The sequence below is a fragment of the Pristiophorus japonicus genome, chromosome 9, assembly GCF_044704955.1.
Source record: "Pristiophorus japonicus isolate sPriJap1 chromosome 9, sPriJap1.hap1, whole genome shotgun sequence".
NCBI classification, from domain to species: Eukaryota; Metazoa; Chordata; class Chondrichthyes; family Pristiophoridae; genus Pristiophorus; species Pristiophorus japonicus.
The window spans coordinates 225,085,167-225,102,771 of NC_091985.1; the positions used below are offsets into that span (position 1 = coordinate 225,085,167).

The window sequence follows — 17,605 nt, forward strand, 5'->3', positions numbered from 1 at the left end:
ACTGCTGCTTCTATTTCTTATGATCCTGATACACAATGAAACCCCATACACACCTGGCAGGATCCTGATACACGGTGAAACCCCATACACACTTGGCAGGATCCTGATACATGGTGAAACCCCATACACACCTGGCAGGATCCTGATACACTGAAACCCCATACACACCTGGCAGGATCCTGATACACTGAAACCCCATACACACCTGGCAGGGTCCTGATACACTGAAACCCCATACACACCTGGCAGGATCCTGATACACTGTGAAACCCCATACGCACCTGGCAGGATCCTGATACACTGTGAAACCCCATACGCACCTGGCAGGATCCTGATACATGGTGAAACCCCATACGCATCTGGCAGGATCCTGATACATGGTGAAACCCCATACACACCTGACAGGATCCTGACACACGGTGAAACCCCATACACACCTGGCAGGATCCTGACACACCTGGTGCTTGACTCACAGGGAACAGCAATTTGAGCTGCATATGTTGACTTTTCTCTGCCGTGTGTGCTGCATCTTATAAACTGTCTGAAAAGAGGTGCAGTGGTGTGAAAAATGAATAAGTAGAAACACACAGGACTGGATAATACCAGGGCGGATGATGTGGGTGGGAGCGGGATTTCGGTTGGGAAACCCGGAAGTCTACAGCGTTGCCTTTTGTCCTTGATCGATTCCACGACTGGAAGTCAGCCTGATTGACAGGTTTGGTTTCGAGTCGGGCGGTGAGCACTCCAAAGCAGACCGCAGGACCAGGTACGGCCGATCGCCGAACCCGGGGGCCTTTGTATGGTGGGTGTGTGGGATGGATAGCTGGCTAGAAACACTCCTTCTCCTGGCCCACATGGACTGCTGTAAAGGTACGTGGCTTCTCCCCGCAGCGTTCCGCCACCCCTTCAGCTGCTGTGTTGCCTAAGCCCTCAGACAGCTGGTAGGCCACCGTTAAACTGGTTATATCACAGAATTCCAGCCTCATTATTATTTTTAACTTGCCAACCCACCTCCTGGGGGTGGATTGGCTGCTCGTGAAACAATTAAACTATGCACAGAGAACCTTGTTTTGCCCAAAGAATAGTCATTTAATTCAGGGGCCCATTTAGACCCAATTGAATAACATAATGGAAACATGTTTTCTAATTCCCAACCCTGCAGTATAGAAAATTCAGACAAAAATAAAACCGAATGTAATTATTGATGGGGCAGTTAAAGTGAACTGTGAATGTTTTCTGCTCTAACATACTGAGTGAAGTGAGTTGTAGTTCTACTTGAGATTCTAATCGGTGTTGGAACAGGACTGTTCTAAAACACAATTGTTTATTGTTTGTTTAAAACAACTGTAATATTGGATTTAAACAGGTATTCGGGAGAATATTTTGGCAGAGAAAGAACATTTGGCCCCAATACAGAGATGAACCACCTATGCGTTCAATTGTCTCTGGGCCCCACTTGCAGTACCTCTTTAATGTCCTTCCCTGGTAACTAATCCCCCGCTCTATTATCCTTCAGGTGAAAAATGTTACCCCGACTTCATTCTCAGTTCTCACTTCAGAATTTCAGTTGATCTGGTATTAAATAATTGTGGTCAGTGAACGATGTAAGACGATGGTTCGTCCTGGATTAATTTGTAGCGGGCAAGAGCAATTAGTTAACACTACTGGCTACTTCTCAGAGTTCGACTCTGGTGTCTTGTCATTATGTTCCAGTCACCAATAAGTATAATTCTCAGTTTTTGTGGCAGTCCTTACTGAGTACTGATCAACCTTGTCCACTTATCAGTCTGCCCCATGAGATATTAAGCTACGTTAGTTACCAGTCCCTCAGTTCCCTGTATGCTCACGATCGTCCCAGTGGGTCGGTGACATTTTGTGATGCGCGTCCTCCGATTACTGACCAGGTCATCCCTCCTTGATGGCTTCCATGTTCGCACTCGTCTTTGCTGAGTCTCTGCCTCAGTTACTCTGCACAGTCACGATCGACCCGGTGGTCTGACTGCTTCGTGGAGCACAACTTCTGATGGCTGACCACGTCACTCCTCTCTCTCCCCTTCATTTGAAGAATTCCGTTCAAAGTCTGGATATATTTTAACATCCAATATCTCATCCACCAAACAAGACAAATCCAACACTGGCACTCTTTCCTCTCTTCATTCCTGGCACATATATCATATTTCAAATTCTGCTCTTCACCTTCAATGTTGCAAAAACAGGCTTCCTTTGGTCAGCTGACTAGAATTGTACACATCACCACAGTGAAACTGCCTCAGACCTGTTCCGGTAACAGTGGAACTCCTGTCCATTCCCAGTCTGTCTCTCTCGCAGTGCACACAACCCCACATAACCTGTCCATGGTCTGATACAATAAGAGGGGAACTTGCATTAGTAGTATCATAGTATGATGCAGAACAAAAGGAGGCCATTTGGGTCCATCGTGCCATTGCCAGCTCTTTGGAAGAGCTATTCAATTAGTCCCATTCCTCTATGTATTTTTCCCTTTGTGTATTTACATAATTCCCTTTTGAATGTTACAATTAATCTGTTTCTGCCACCTTTTTATGCAGGTCATTCCAGATCATCATAACTCACTGCAGAAAAATCATGTCCCCTCAGGTTGTTTGGTCAATCACTTTCAATCTGTGTCCTCTGGTTACTGACCCCTCTGGTGCTGGAACCAGTTTCTCCTTACTTACTCTATCAAAACCGTTCATTATTTCAAACACATTTCAAATCTAATCTTAACCTTCTAAGCTCTGAGGTGAACAGCTTTTCGAGTCTCTCCGAATAACAGAACTCCAAAATCCCTCGTTCCATTCTATTAAAGCTCTTCAGCACTCCGAAATCGTTCCTCGATTATGGTGCTAGAATCTGACAATATTCCAGCTGAGCCCTAACCAGTTTTTAATAAAGTTTTATTATAGCGTTGTGGCTTCTGTCCTCTATTCCTTAATTAATAAAATCAAGGATCATCTGCTTTTTTAACAGCCTTCTCAGCTTCGCGAACAAATATTTGTGTATATACAACCCTAGGTCTCGATGTTACCTTTAATAGTAACATTGAGTTAATATTGACATTCACAGTCTGTCCCTTACACAGTACACAGATAACCTGCCCAGTGTATAATACAATGACAGTGGGTCTCCTGACCAGTCTGTCCCTCTCCCACTGATATCCAATCCCGTGTTTCCCATTTCTGCAGCAGGTAAGCACCACTGACTATATCAAAGAATGATCCACTAGAACCTCTACTGTCCTGTAAACAGGATAATGAGGTGGATTTATAATGAAATCTATAGAACAGGGAAGGCTGGATAATATTAACCTTCAGAGGGAAAATATCTTAGAAATCTCCATGTTCAGTAAATATTATCATAGTGATGATTTGAAACTTTTCTCGGCCATTGTTTACTTTCAAGTGAGGTTTCCATGAACTGAGTTTTAATTTCTACACGCACCACTGTTGAAGTTGCAAATTAAATCATGCAAGATAATACTGCATAGTAAAATGGTATTGAGAAATTGTTGTATAAGTATGACTAACAGTGTGAACCACTTTCTGTCTGTTCTAACTGAAGATGTTCAACAGAAACACAAGGAAACACTGCGGGTACAAACTGAAACACTGAGAGTGAACACTATCCTAATAAGGGAGAAGGTTAAGGTTTTCCAGCTGCTTGATCGATACGCTGAGCTAACGGTTATTTCTACTGTTCGAGATCGGACACTTGTAGAACATGAACTGCTGGCAAGAGGCCGAGACCATGAAGAGTGGAGAGAGAAATATCTCCAGAAAGAACTGGAAAAAGTCCGAACTGATCAATTGTTCCGAAGCAGTTTTTACCGGGGAGAATCTAATTCTGGGAGTTCAGCAGCAGTGAGCGGAGTCCCGGGGATTGGAAAAACAACAATGATACAAAAGATTGTTTATGACTGGGCCACTGGGAAAATATACCCACACTTTCAATTTGTTTTCAGTTTCAAATTCCGGGATTTGAACGCCATTAACTGTAGAATAAACCTGAGGAATCTGATACTGGATCAGTATCCTTACTTTGGGAATATTCTGAGGGAGCTCTGGAAGAACCCAGAGGGATTGCTGTTTATATTCGATGGTTTGGATGAATTCAAGGACAGAATCGATTTTGCTGACAATCTGAGGCATACACAAACTCAGCACCGGTGCACAGATCCCGAAGACTGGTGTGAAGTGTCTGACATTGTGTACAGTTTAATACAGCACAAGCTGCTCCCAGGATGTTCAGTGCTAGTGACCAGCCGCCCCACTGCATTACACTTACTGGAAAAGGCTGAGATCAGTGTCTGGGCAGAAATCCTGGGATTTGTTGGTGAAGAACGGAAGGAATATTTCAACAAGTTTTTTGAAGATCAGCAGGTGGCAGCAGCACTTTTGAAACACGTGGAGGAGAACGAGATCCTGTACACCATGTGCTACAACCCTTCCTACTGCTGGATCCTCGGTCTGGCACTGGGTCCCTTCTTTACACAAAGGGACAGGAATCAGCAGCGAGTTCCCAAGACCATCACCCAACTATATTCCTACTATATCTACAACATTCTGAAAAACCATAGCCGAGAGATTGAAAGCCCCCGTGATGTGTTACTGAAGATCGGTGAGATGGCCTTCACAGGAGTCGCCGAGAAGAAGATTGTGTTTAGAAATGGAGATTTGATCAAGTACAATCTGCAACCTTCCCAGTTCCTGTCTGGGTTCATGATGGAACTTTTGGAGAGAGATGATTCTGCCCAGAGCGTGGTGTACACATTCCCGCACCTCACCATCCAAGAGTTTGTAGCCGCACTCGCACAATTCCTGACTCCAGATCCTGGGGACATCCTGAAACTCTTCCATGAAGCCCACAGCAAGGAAGATGGGCGATTTGAGATATTTCTCCGGTTTGTTGCTGGTCTCTCCTCCCCACATGCAGCTGGACCCCTGGAGGAGTTTCTGGGTAAATTTCTTCATCAAACAACCTGCCGAGTGATTGACTGGGTGAAGGAGAAGGTTGAAGGACAGATTGGAAACACAGAGAGTGAAGCTGGTAAACGGAATCTCCTGAACACATTCCACTACCTGTTTGAGTCTCAGAATAAAGCCCTGGCACAGATCACAGTGGGATATGTGGAAACACTTGCATTTAGTGGATTGACACTGACCCCAATTGACTGTGCGGTCCTGTCTCATGTCATTGGACTCTGTGATACAGTAAACGACCTCGATCTAAAATACTGCAACATTCAGTGTGAAGGACTCCAGCGGCTGGGACCCGTACTGCACAAGTGCCGGGTGTTGAGGTAACTGTCTATTTGTCTCTAACTGTTGGGTGAATTGTCAAAGTCACGGGTTGTGTTGTTGCTCCATAATGAAGGGAAACAAACAGTTCAGTTAAACCAGAGAGAAGCAGATTCAACACACATGACCAATAATTAGAGGATCGGTTAGTAATTTCCGAAGGACTGGAGAATCTAGAACAGATCCTTGTGAACAAGTAGGGATTTTACAGTCTATATCGTTTCAGCAAATACAGGTCACAGAGTCTGATTTAATTACAATAATAATACTTATTCAGGCTGGACAGCAGAATATGAACATAAAATATAATCCACCAGCAAAGATAAAATTAATTTAAAATGTTTTCCACATCCACCATTTCAACTAGAAACGGGACAGAAACCCGAATTTAAATCTCTAACAGTTCGATATTTACTCCAATACTGTGCAGGGTGTGTCTGGTCAAGGGGAAATTTCCTGGATTGGGAATATTGGGGAATAGGGACGACTTCCAACTGTAAATGTTTACAATTATTTACAGGCCTGAACATTAAGACCAGAAAGCCATTCAGTATCTTCAATCTGCCGGTAAAAAGGTTCCAATCTATCGTGTTGTGGGGTGTTAGTCCCGGAGTACAGACACACACCGGCCAGCGGTGGGGCCTCACACACAGCGGGCAGCTCCTGGGTAAACCGGGGACAGAGAACCCGGGAATTTCCCATAATCTGCTCCGTGTGTGTGAGGCCCCGCTCAGGGAGGGAACTTCCAAAAATTACCCCAAACTGTCAGGCCAGTTACAGCTGGAATAAATGTAGAGCCAGTTTAATGGGAATAAAGTGAGAGACTCCCCTCCCCTATAAACTAGGAGCACACGGACATTTTAAACCGTCTAACGGGACAGAATAAACTCTCCTTGTTACAGAAAGTCCTGGGAGTGGATTTTACAGCAGAAGTTAGCGCCATTCATTTCACAATATAACTCTGAGATATTATACAGATTAATATAATGCACAGAGTATAAAGTACAAGGAATCACCGCTTTATCATTTCATTCGGGGAAAATCGCCCCATTCCCATAAAATCCATGATTTAAGGAGCTGCACAGATGAGATAAGTTTCCTCAAACATGACTGGTGGTCCGATCACTGAGGTCCAGGAGGGTAATTCTGATCATCAGGGAATGAGACTGGACTGAGGGATATTTAAAGACTTCACACGTACAACGCTTTATTTAATAAATATTTACTGACAGTCGCTGAATATATGGGGAGTTGGACAGAGTGAGATTAAATGTGAGCAATGTTGCAGGGGTCACCGGGAGCAATCGATTGTGGGTCAGGTGAGAACTTTTTTTTGACAGCGATTCACGACCCCGCTGTCAACCGCCATGCCCCTTTCCCAAATGTCAGGTCTGTCAGCGCTGAGCAGACCCGACATGTAGCGGCGGGGGAGGCTAGTCATGTCATTATAGCCTTGTTAACAAGGATTATTTTCAGCTCTCCTTCAATGTTGACCAGGTCTCCCACTGGGTCGACGCTGCTTAGGGATCATGTCAGGTAAGCAGGGCAGCGGTTGAGTGGCCATGGAATCATCTCATTACTTGGGAGCTTTTATATTTCCAGCTCCCAATTCATAGCTGTTCACTGACCAAGCTCAGAAGCTGTTGCTTACTGCATTTGTAATACAGATTGAGCTTTAAACAGGATTCAAGTGTTTGGAGCAAATTCTCCATCCAATGTCACCTCATTGGAACAATTTCTCTCTCAATTGACAGATCGCTACTGTCATCTCAAGTTCACCTGCCATCTATTACATCAGAATGGGTACAGTTTATACCGTCTCACCTTGTTCCTCAGAATCTGACCATGATAAGCCTCAACACCAGCACCAGGCACACCAGCAGCCACACCAACCTTCTTTGCAACCACACGATTCTGTACAGGAGAGAGAGCATAGGCACCCGACCACATTGCTGTCGGGGAAGGCCTCGCCATGGCCAGATTTATTTCACTTGACATTGCAACCTTGGCTGCCACATGATGCGCCAGGTTGGCACCAACAAGATAAAGTATCCTGACAATGCCCAAGCCATTACTTTCACTCATCTGCATTGAGGAGGGTCCCATTATGTTTCACCATTCACTGCAACTTACTAACCCACTTCCAAAGGTGCACACTGATCTGTCCAAGAACGGTAAGTATTGAAAATAAAGATTTCACATTTGACAGCACATTAACAGAAACTTCACATGAACATTGGCTAAACCACACAAGTACCTACCCTTGTGTGATGTTGGTATGTGGATTAGGATGTGGGTGTGTGTGAGCGGTGGCTAGTGAGATGGGGATGTGATAATGTAGATAGTGAGGGATGGGTGGAGGTGCAAGGCACGTTGGTGTAAAGATGTGCAGGAAGGGTAGGGTAGGGAAGGCAGAGTGATGAGGATGTCACGAGTAGCACAGTAGGATGAGGTTAAGTTTTGCTTTGCAGTAACCTTTCGTGATGTACTGAGATCATTGACAGGTTTGTGCCACTGCAGCCAGGTCCTTCCTCACGACACCCTGCTTGTGGCCTCCTGCGCAATGTGCAGCCAGGCTGCGTTGGTCTCTGCCGCCCATCGGAAGGAAAGAGGATCTCCCTGTGTGCTGTGACTCTCACCATAAGCATACGGAGTGATTCATGGGAAAGCCTGGGGGCAGCCGTGCACCTCTGTAGTGCTTGCAGCAGCTCAATGCTGCAGAACACTGACAGCGCAACTGTGAATAGCAATTAGCGCAAGGTTCCTTTAAGGAAACCAGCTGATGAAACGTCATCAAGTGACATCATCACATGAGCTTCCTCTAATTAGCCGAGAACCACACTGGGCAGGGCTTAATGACCAATCAGGGGAGAGTTTCATAGAGCAGGCTGGAGCCGGCAGCGGGAGCCGTGTCATCACCGACCCTGGTCGCACCCAGGTGGGGAAATTGCAGCCGAAATCCAGGCTATAAATTTCCTGAAGTACTTTCAGTTATTGCTGTAATATCCAAGAGTGAAAATATATCTGATCCGGGATTTCATTGTCTGTTTCTCACTTGCTGTTTGTGTTTAGACTGACGGGCAATAAACTGGGAGATTCAGCAGTGAAACTGCTGTCTGCGGCTCTGAGGAACCGGGACTGTAAAATGCAGGAAATGGAGTAAGTACCAGTCTGTATGAGATTGTGTTTATAATAACTGGATGTCTGCCACTGCACATTACTTTATCAGTAATTGTGTTATTAATAAACACTGAGGATTACTTTGATCCCCATTATTTCTCTCTCCGATCCCCAGGCTGGATGATGTTGGTCTCTCAGATTCTTGTACCGAGGATCTCGCCTCCGCTGTCAGTACAAACCGCTCACTGACCGATCTGGACCTGAGTCACAATGAAATGGGAGATTCAGGAGTGAAACTGCTGTCTGCGGCTCTGAGGAACCCGGACTGTAAAATACAGAAACTGTGGTAAGAATCAGCCTGTGTAAGATTGTGTTTATAATAACAAAGTCTGACACTGTACATTATTATTACTGTCAGTAATAGTGTTATTAATAAACACTGGGGATTTATCCTGATTCCTATTATTTCTCTCTCTGATCCCCAGGTTGAATGATGTCAGTCTCACAGATTCTTGTACCAAGGATCTCGCCTCCGCTCTCAATACAAACCACTCACTGACGGTTCTGAACCTGGGTTCAAACTCCTTCACAGACCAATCTGTCCCTGCTCTCAGCCACCTCATACTGACCTGCAGGAGTCTGACGTGGATCCAGTGAGTGTTTGTGTTAATGTAATAAATAAAATAAAAATGGGGTTGTCACATTTATGGCTAATATTTGACTAATTATTATTGAAATATTATCCAGCATCTCTGTTATTTACACTGTTGTGTAATCTGTTTATTTCTGTTTAATCTTTAATCTGTTTAGGCTGTGGCAGAATCAGTTCGGTTCAAACGGAAAGAGACACTTGGAGTCGCTGCAGGAATCCAGACTGGGACTGAGAGTAGATGTGTGAACATTTCAATGTATGACCATCACTGCTCTCGTTGTTATGTCTATTTTTGTCCAAATCTCTGCCCCTCCCCTTTAACCCCCCCCCTCCTCCTCCTCCCCTTTAACCCCCTCCTCCTCCTCCCCTTTAAACCCCCGCGCTCCAGGTTTAAATCCGAACGGCCCTTTAACGGTTTCCCGCTCGAGCGGAGTGCGCGTCATCTCCCATTGTGAGGTCAGAGGCCCAGCCACAGGGTCACGTGACTCAGCCGCCCCTTCTGTAGGATATCCGGGGCTGAATGTTCCTCAATGGGGCACTGGGGAAATAAACAGACAGGAAGAGCCCAGGGTGGGTCTCGGTCGGGGCTGCAGTGGGACACTGACAATTGCACTCAGTATTCCTGGGTGTCTTTCCCAGTGTAGAGTCAATGCTGTAACAAGTGTCCCTGTGCACAGTGTGTGTCTCTCCCAGTGAGGAGTCAGACTCTGTAACATAGAAAATAGGTGCAGGAGTAGGCCATTCGGCCTTTCGAGCCTGCATCACCATTCAATAAGATCATGGCTGATCATTCCCTCAGTATCCTTTCCTACTTTCTCTCCATACCCCTTGATCCCTTTAGCCATAAGGGCCATATCTAACTCCCTCTTGAATATATCCAATGAACTGGCATCAACAACCCTCTGCGGCAGGGAATTCCACAGGTTATCAACTCAGTGAAGAAGTTTCTCCTCATCTCAGTCCTAAATGGCCTATCCCTTATCCTAAGACTGTGTTCCCTGGTTCTGGACTTCCCCAACATCGGGAACATTCTTCCCGCATCCAACCTGTCCAGTCCCGTCAGAATCTTATAATTTTCGATGAGATCCCCTCTCATCCTTCTAAACTCATGTATAAAGGCCCAGTTGATCCAGTCTCTCCTCATATGTCTATCCTGCCATCCCGGGAATCAGTCTGGTGAACCTTCGCTGCACTCCCTCAATAGCAAGAATGTTCTTCCTCAGACTAGGAGACCAAAACTGAACACACTATTCCAGGTGAGGCCTCACTAAGGCCCTGCACAACTGCAGTAAGACCTCCCTGCTCCTATACTCAAATACCCTCGCTATGAAGGCCAACATACCATTTGCCTTCTACACCACCTGCTGTACCTGCATGCCAACTTTCAACGACTGATGTACCATGACACCCAGGTCTCGTTGCACCTTCCCTTTTCCTAATCTGCCACCATTCAGATAATATTCTGCCTTCGTGTTTTTGCCCCCAAAGTGGATAACCTCACAACTTTTTTGGTTGTAAACAAATTAACCAATTAAATCAAGTGCCCCCCTGATTAAAGGGGGGGGACACTCCAAACATTTTTCAAGCTCTACAACTTTTTTGGGGAGAAAAAGTAAACAATAAACATTAAATCGTGCCCCCCGATCTGGGGGACCAACAGCTCCACAACTCTTTTGAGTAAACAAAACAATTAGATCAAGTGCCCCCCCGATCTGGGGGACACGACAAACATTTCACAAGGCCCCTTTTTTTGGGTGATTTTTGTGGTTTTTTGGGGAATTTTTTGGGCACTAAAATCAGTTTTTTTTCCCCAAGTGCCCCCTATAAAAGGGGAGGGGGACATTAAAAACACCGGCAATTAAAACAAATAAACTTTAAAACATAAAATCAAATTAAAATTTGGTTGCCGAGGGTGATGATGCACTCCAGTCCCTCCGGCGGCGCCCACCTCTCGCGGAAGGCCGCGAAACCTCACATTTATCCACATTATACTGCATCTGCCATGCATTGGCCCACTCACCTAACCTGTCCAAGTCACCCTGCAGCCTTTTAGCGTCCTCCTCACAGCTCACACCGCCACCCAGCTTAGTGTCATCTGCAAACTTGGAGATATTACACTCAATTCCTTCATCTAAATTATTAATGTATATTGTAAAGAGCTGGGGTTCCAGCACTGAGCCCCACTAGTCACTGCCTGCCATTCTGAAAAGGACCCGTTTATCCCGACTCTCTGCTTCCTGTCTGTCAACCAGTTCTCTATCCACGTCAGTACATTACCCCCAATACCATGTGCTTTGATGTTGCACACCAATCTCTTGTGTGGGACCTTGTCAAAAGCCTTTTGAAAGTCCAAACACACCACATCCACTGGTTCTCCCTTGTCCACTCTACTCGTTACATCCTCACAAAATTCCAGATTTCTCAAGCATGATTTCCCTTTCATAAATTCATGCTGACTTGGACCGATCCTGTCACTGCTTTCCAAATGCGCTGCTATTTCATCTTTAATAATTGATTCCAACATTTTCCCCACTACTGATATCAGGCTAACCGGTCTATAATTAACCGTTTTCTCTCTCCCTCCTTTTTTAAACAGTGGTGTTACATTAGCTACTCTCCAGTCCATAGGAACTGATCCAGAGTCGATAGACTGTTGAAAAATGATCACCAATGCATCCACTATTTCTAGGGCCACTTCCTTAAGTACTCTGGGATGCAGACTATCAGGCACCGGGGATTTATCGGGCTTCAATCCCATCAATTTCCCTAACACAATTTCCCACTTTATAAGGATATCCTTCAGTTCCTCCTTCTTTCTCACTTGACCCTAGGTCCCCTAGTATTTCCGGAAGGTTATTTGTGTCTTCCTTCGTGAAAACAGAACCAAAGTATTTGTTTAACTGGTCCGTCATTTCTTTGTTCCCCATTATAAATTCACCTGAATCTGACTGCAAGGGACCTACATTTCTTTTCACTAATCTTTTTCTCTTCACATATCTATAGAAGCTTTTGCAGTCAGTTTCTATGTTCCCAGCAAGCTTCCTCCCATATTCTATTTTCCCCCTCCTAATTAAACCCTTTGTCCTCCTCTGCTGTATTACAAAATTCTCCCAGTCCTCAGGTTTGCTGCTTTTTCTGGCCAATTTATATGCCTCTTTCTTGGATTTAACACTATCCTTAATTTCCCTTGTTAGCCACGGTTGAGCCACCTTCCCCGTTTTATTTTTACTCCAGACAGGGATGTACAATTGGTGAAGTTCATCCATGTGATCTTTAAATGCTTGCCATTGCCTATCCACCGTCAACACTAAGTATCACTCGCCAGTCTATTCTAGCCAATTCACATCTCATACCATTGAAGTTACCTTTCCCCAAGTTCAGGACCTTAGTCTCTGAATTATCTGTGTCACTCTCCATCTTAATAAAGAATTCTACCATATTATGGTCAATCTTTCTCAAGGGGCCTCGCATAACAAGTTTGTTAATTTGTCCTTTCTCATTACACATCAACCAGTCGAGGATGGCCAGCCCTCTAGTTTGTTCCTCGACATATTGATCTAGAAAACCATCCCTAATACACTCCAGGAAATCCTCCTCCACCGCATTGCTACCAGTTTGGTTGGCCTAGTCAATATGTAGATTAAAGTCACCCATGATAACTGCTGTACCTTTATTGCACGCATCCCTAATTTCTTCTTTGATGCTGTCCCCATCCTCATTACTACTGTTTGATGGTCTGTACACAACTCCCACTAGCGTTTTCTGCCCTTTGGTATTCCGTAGCTCCACCCATACAGATTCCACATCATCCAGGCTAATATCCTTCCTTATTATTGCATTAATTTCCTCTATAACCAGCAATGCCACCCCATCTCCTTTTCCTTTCTGTCTATCCTTCCTAAATGTTGAATACCACTGGATGTTGAGTTCCCAGCCTTAGTCACCCTGGAGCCATGTCTCCGTGATGCCAATTACATCATATTCGCTAACTGCTATCTGCGCAGTTAATTTGTGCACCTTATTCCGAATACTCCTCACATTGAGGCACAGAGCCTTCAGGCTTGTCTTTAACATCCTTTGCCCCTTTAGGATTTTGTTGTAATGTGGCCCTTTTGCTTTTTACCTTGGATTTCTCTGCCCTCCACTTTTACTTTTCTTCTTTCTATCTTTTCCCCATTCTACTTCCCTCTGTCACCCTGCATAGGTTCCCATCCTCCTGCCATATTAGTGTCCCTGTGTATGGTGTGCTTCCCAGTGAGAAGTCAGACTCTCACAAGTGTCCCTACAACCCTCCAAGATCTTGCCACTCCTCTGACCTCTTCCACATCCTCGATTTTCATCGCTCCACATTGGCACTTATGACTTCAAGCTGCCAAGGTGCTAAACTCTGGAATTCCCTCCGTAAACCTCTTCGCTGTTCCAGCTATTTCTCCTCCTTTAAACGCATCTTAAAACGTACTGCTTTCACCAAGCTTTTTAAATCATCTGTCCTAAAATCTCTCTTTGTGGCTGTAAATTTTGTCTGATAATTGCCATGTAACGTTTCATTACATTTAAAGTCGCTATATAAATGAAAGTTGTTGTTGTTGTCCCCGTGTTGTTAATAAAACTCCACTGCTTCCTTTAGCTGGTGGTCTCGTTATTTTCTTAAATGCTGGCTTCATTGTTTGAATATGCCAAATAAAAGGTACCTCAAAAGTATATCCCACCTTCTCCAAATTATGCCTGTCCGTATATCGAACGGGGTGGGTCTTACTCGGGAGGCTGGATATACAATTTACACAAGATGGTGCGACTGAGTGAGCAAAAGAGCGCAGCTGGGACTCTAAAAATGCTGCCCCACAGGCAACGGAAAATGGCCCCCATCAACCTGTCGCAAAATGGTCAACACAACCCTGCAGCAAAATGGTCCCCATGAATCTGCAGCAAATCCTAGAATTATTCAGCCCATTTGGCCCATCCTGTCTGTGCCAGTTTTTGAAAGAGCTCTCCAATTAATCTCGCTCTACCCGTAGCCCGACAAACTATTTCTGTATAAGTATACAAGTCCAATCTGCTTCTAGCACCCTTTCAGGCAGTGCAGTTCCAAATCATAACTCGCTGCATAAAACAAATCCTCCTCATCTCTGCTCTGGTTCTTTTGCCAATTATTTTAAACACGTATCTTTGGTTACCCACCCTCCTGGATATTGTTTCTCCCTAGTTACACGATTAAAATCCCTCGAATGGCCTCCATGTCCCCTCAACGTTGTCGCTACGCTACGAAACTCAACCATTATCATGTTTCCGACTTTAATTTCCTCTCAGCCCCTGTTCATCACGCACCGAGTTAACATGTTTTTGTAACATTGCTGGCCGGGCTACTTTAACCCCAGGCTTTACCCTCTTTAAAACACAAGAGCCGCAATCGAACAGGAACTTGTTAAACCTGAGGCAACAAAACCAGGGCCCAGAGAGGGAATCAACCCCAGGTAATAAACAGGCAGAACTCACGTGGGCCTCATGGGTCCAATCTGTTGGGGGGGGGGGGGGGTCTCGGTCGGTCCCCTCTGGAGGCGGGTCTCGGTCAGCCCTGGTCGGCCCCCTCTAGAGGGGGGGGGGTCTCGGTCGTCCCCCTCTGGAGGAGGATCTTGTCCAATAGTTCATCCTTCCCTAAACTTTCTTTCCCTGAATCTTCTCGTTGCAGATTTCAAGAATAATCCTCAGGAGAATGAGAATATCAAGTGATTAAAACAGTACAATTAGTAAAGACACAGAATGGGTCCAGGGCTCCCTCTCACTCACAGTTCTAAGGACAATCTCTCAGCAACATCATGTACCAACCAATCCCAGTTATAAACCAGAGTAACTGAAGAGTAAAAGATTGAGAGACAAGAAAGGCATTGAGGACACACAGGAGAAACAAGAGAGTATTTTCCTCCAGAGAGCGGGCCTCACCCCTGGATCCAGTCACCAACTCACCCAGAGACCCCGCTCCCAGGGACCCACCACTGAGACACAACTCACCCAGAAACATGCCTTCCCAAACACTAGCCCACCTAGGGACCCACCAACCGAGACAGGACCCACCTAGAGACCCACCAACCGAGACACAAGCCACCCAGAGACCACCCACCCAGAGACCCAAACTGGGACTTGCCCACAGAGACACACCCTGCCAGCAACCCACCAACTGAACCACGCCCCACACTGGGATCCACCGATCAAGACACATCCTATACTGGGATAGATCCACCCAAACACCACCACACCTAGAGACCCGTGTACCCAGGGACTCACCAACCAAGACATGCCCTATACTGGGGTCCCACCGACACGACGACCCAGCTATTCAGGTGAGCAGTTTGATGACTGCAGGCTGGAGGCTCCTCTCCTGAGCCTTTGACATGTAGGTACATCACTCTTGCATGCCTGTATTTCTGCCCATTCTCATGTTAATCTGGGCTAATGCTGTTCAGGATTGGACAGCATTGTCCAGGAACATTCCATGGACATGTTTGTTGATTTGAAACCTTTGTATTTGTTGTGAATATTACTGAAGTTTGATACAGCTTTAAACACTGATCCCACTTGCAGGCCCCTACAGTGAAACGGATCAGTTCTACCCAGAGCTTGCACCAAACCACAGACAGGACTCGAAGGAGCAAGTGTGACAGAGTACAGACTCTTTCCCCGTCCTCACCTCTCCCTCCCTCACCTGCTCCAAAAACCCCTGTGTGTATTCCAAGTCTGGGGCTATCCTCTCCCTCCCTCACCTGCTCCAAAAACCCCTGTGTGTATTTCCAAGTCTGGGGATATCCTCTCCTGCCCTCACCTGCTCCAGCTCCCCACTGGGTATATTTATCATCAGAGGATATCCCACCTTCCCAGAAAGTGATGAACTTTCCCTGTAGACACACTCCTGGCTAGCCTCCCTCATTCAACCCACATAAACTAGAGGTGATCCAAACCTCGGCTGCCCGTGTCCTAACTCGCACCAAGTCTCCGATCACCCATCACCCCTGTGCTCGCTGACCTACATTGGCTCCCAGTTAAGCAACGCCTCAATTTCAAAATTCTCATCCTTCTTTACAAATCCCTCCAGGGCCTTGCCCCCTCCCTAACTCCGTAATGTCCTTCAACCTCACAACACCCCGAGATGTCTGCACTCCTCTAATTCTGCCCTTTTGACCATCCCTGATTATAATCGCTCCACCATCGGTGTCCGGCCCTTCAGCTGCCTGGGCCCCGAGCTCTGGAACTCCCTCCCTAAACCTCTCCGCCTCTTTCCTACTTTCAGACCCTCCTTAAAACCTACCTCTTTGACCCAGCTTTTGGTCACCTGCCGCAATTTCTCCTTTTGCGGCTCGCTGTCAAATTTTTTGTCCCATAACACTGCTGTGAAGCGCCTTGGGACATTTTACCACGTTACAGGCGCTCTATATATGCAAGTTGTTGTCAAACTGAAATTGAACAGCAAACTGTGCGCGAGGCAGCGGGAGTTTGGCGCATGTGCACTGCGAGCAATCCCGCCCCTCAGCGCCGGCACGTGCTGTGGGCGGGGCTCTGACAACCACGTGCTGCGAACGGCGATCGACGTCAGAGGCGCGCTGCCGGGCTCGCGCAGAGGCGATCTAACGGCCGCTGCGGGTTCAAATCAGGGGTCACGTGACCCCGCGCTGTAATGGCGTGTGGTCCTTAAAGTAGGCGGAGCTATGCAACGGTGGGAGTCTTCGATTGGTGAGACTGGATGTCAATCTACCGTGCGCATCCAATAGAAAGGGCGGACTCGCGGCGGGTGGTTAATTTACACAATTACACCTCCTTGGCCTCAGTGCGCATGCTCCACGGATGATCAGGTTGATGTAAAACTTGTTGCTCGGTGACGGAGAGAGGAGCGGCGGCCGGAGCCGGATCAGGATCAGAGGGGAGAGGGAGAGGGTGAGGGTGAGGGTGAGGGTGAGGGTGAGGGTGAGGGTGAGGGTGAGGGAGAGGGTGAGAGTCCGCAGTGCCCCGGGGGAGAGGGGTGTGAGTCCCCGCACTGAGCCCCCGGGAGAGCGGGGGGGGGGGGGGGGTCTGAGCCTCCTGCAGTGCCCTGGGGCTGGGGGGTGTGAGTCCCCGCACTGAGCCCCCGGCAGTGCCCCGGGGGAGGGGGGTGTGAGTCCCCGCACTGAGCCCCCGGCAGTGCCCCGGGGGAGGGGGGTGTGAGTCCCCGCACTGAGCCCCCGGCAGTGCCCCGGGGGAGGGGGGTGTGAGTCCCCGAACTGAGCCCCCGGCAGTGCCCCGGGGGAGGGGGGTGTGAGTCCCCGCACTGAGCCCCCAGCAGTGCCCCGGGGGAGGGGGGTGTGAGTCCCCGCACTGAGCCCCTGGCAGTGCCCCGGGAGAGCGGGGGGGGGGTCTGAGCCCCCTGCAGTGCCATGGGGCTGGGGGGGTGTGAGTCCCCGCACTGAGCCCCCGGCAGTGCCCCGGGGGAGGGGGGTGTGAGCCCCCGGCAGTGCCCCGGGAGAGGGGGGAGGGTTTCTGAGCCCCCTGCAGTGCC

At 47.2% G+C, this 17,605-nt stretch overlaps 1 protein-coding gene and 1 long non-coding RNA gene across 3 annotated transcripts in view; one reads left to right on the forward strand and one right to left on the reverse strand.

Annotated features, from left to right (window-relative positions):
• Nucleotides 1-13,700, forward strand: part of LOC139273793 (NACHT, LRR and PYD domains-containing protein 3-like) — a 41,512-nt gene extending 27,812 nt beyond the window's left edge. Inside the window, exons 6-10 of the mRNA XM_070890891.1 lie at nt 3,580-5,317; nt 8,388-8,474; nt 8,611-8,781; nt 8,921-9,088; nt 9,246-13,700. Of these exons, the coding sequence (XP_070746992.1) occupies nt 3,580-5,317; nt 8,388-8,474; nt 8,611-8,781; nt 8,921-9,088; nt 9,246-9,333 (2,252 nt within the window). The 3' untranslated portion in view covers nt 9,334-13,700. The remainder of the gene's footprint in view (nt 1-3,579; nt 5,318-8,387; nt 8,475-8,610; nt 8,782-8,920; nt 9,089-9,245) is intronic.
• Nucleotides 1,306-16,507, reverse strand: LOC139273819 (uncharacterized). 2 transcript variants are annotated; one of them, XR_011595391.1, is made up of 3 exons: nt 16,385-16,507; nt 14,581-14,788; nt 1,306-8,760 (listed from the first exon to the last, which is right to left on the reverse strand). It is a non-coding gene; the product is annotated as an uncharacterized lncRNA (long non-coding RNA). The 2 variants fall into 2 exon arrangements; XR_011595390.1 differs by lacking the exon at nt 16,385-16,507 and having other exon boundaries at nt 14,581-15,099.
• Between the last annotated feature and the right edge of the window lie 1,098 nt (nt 16,508-17,605).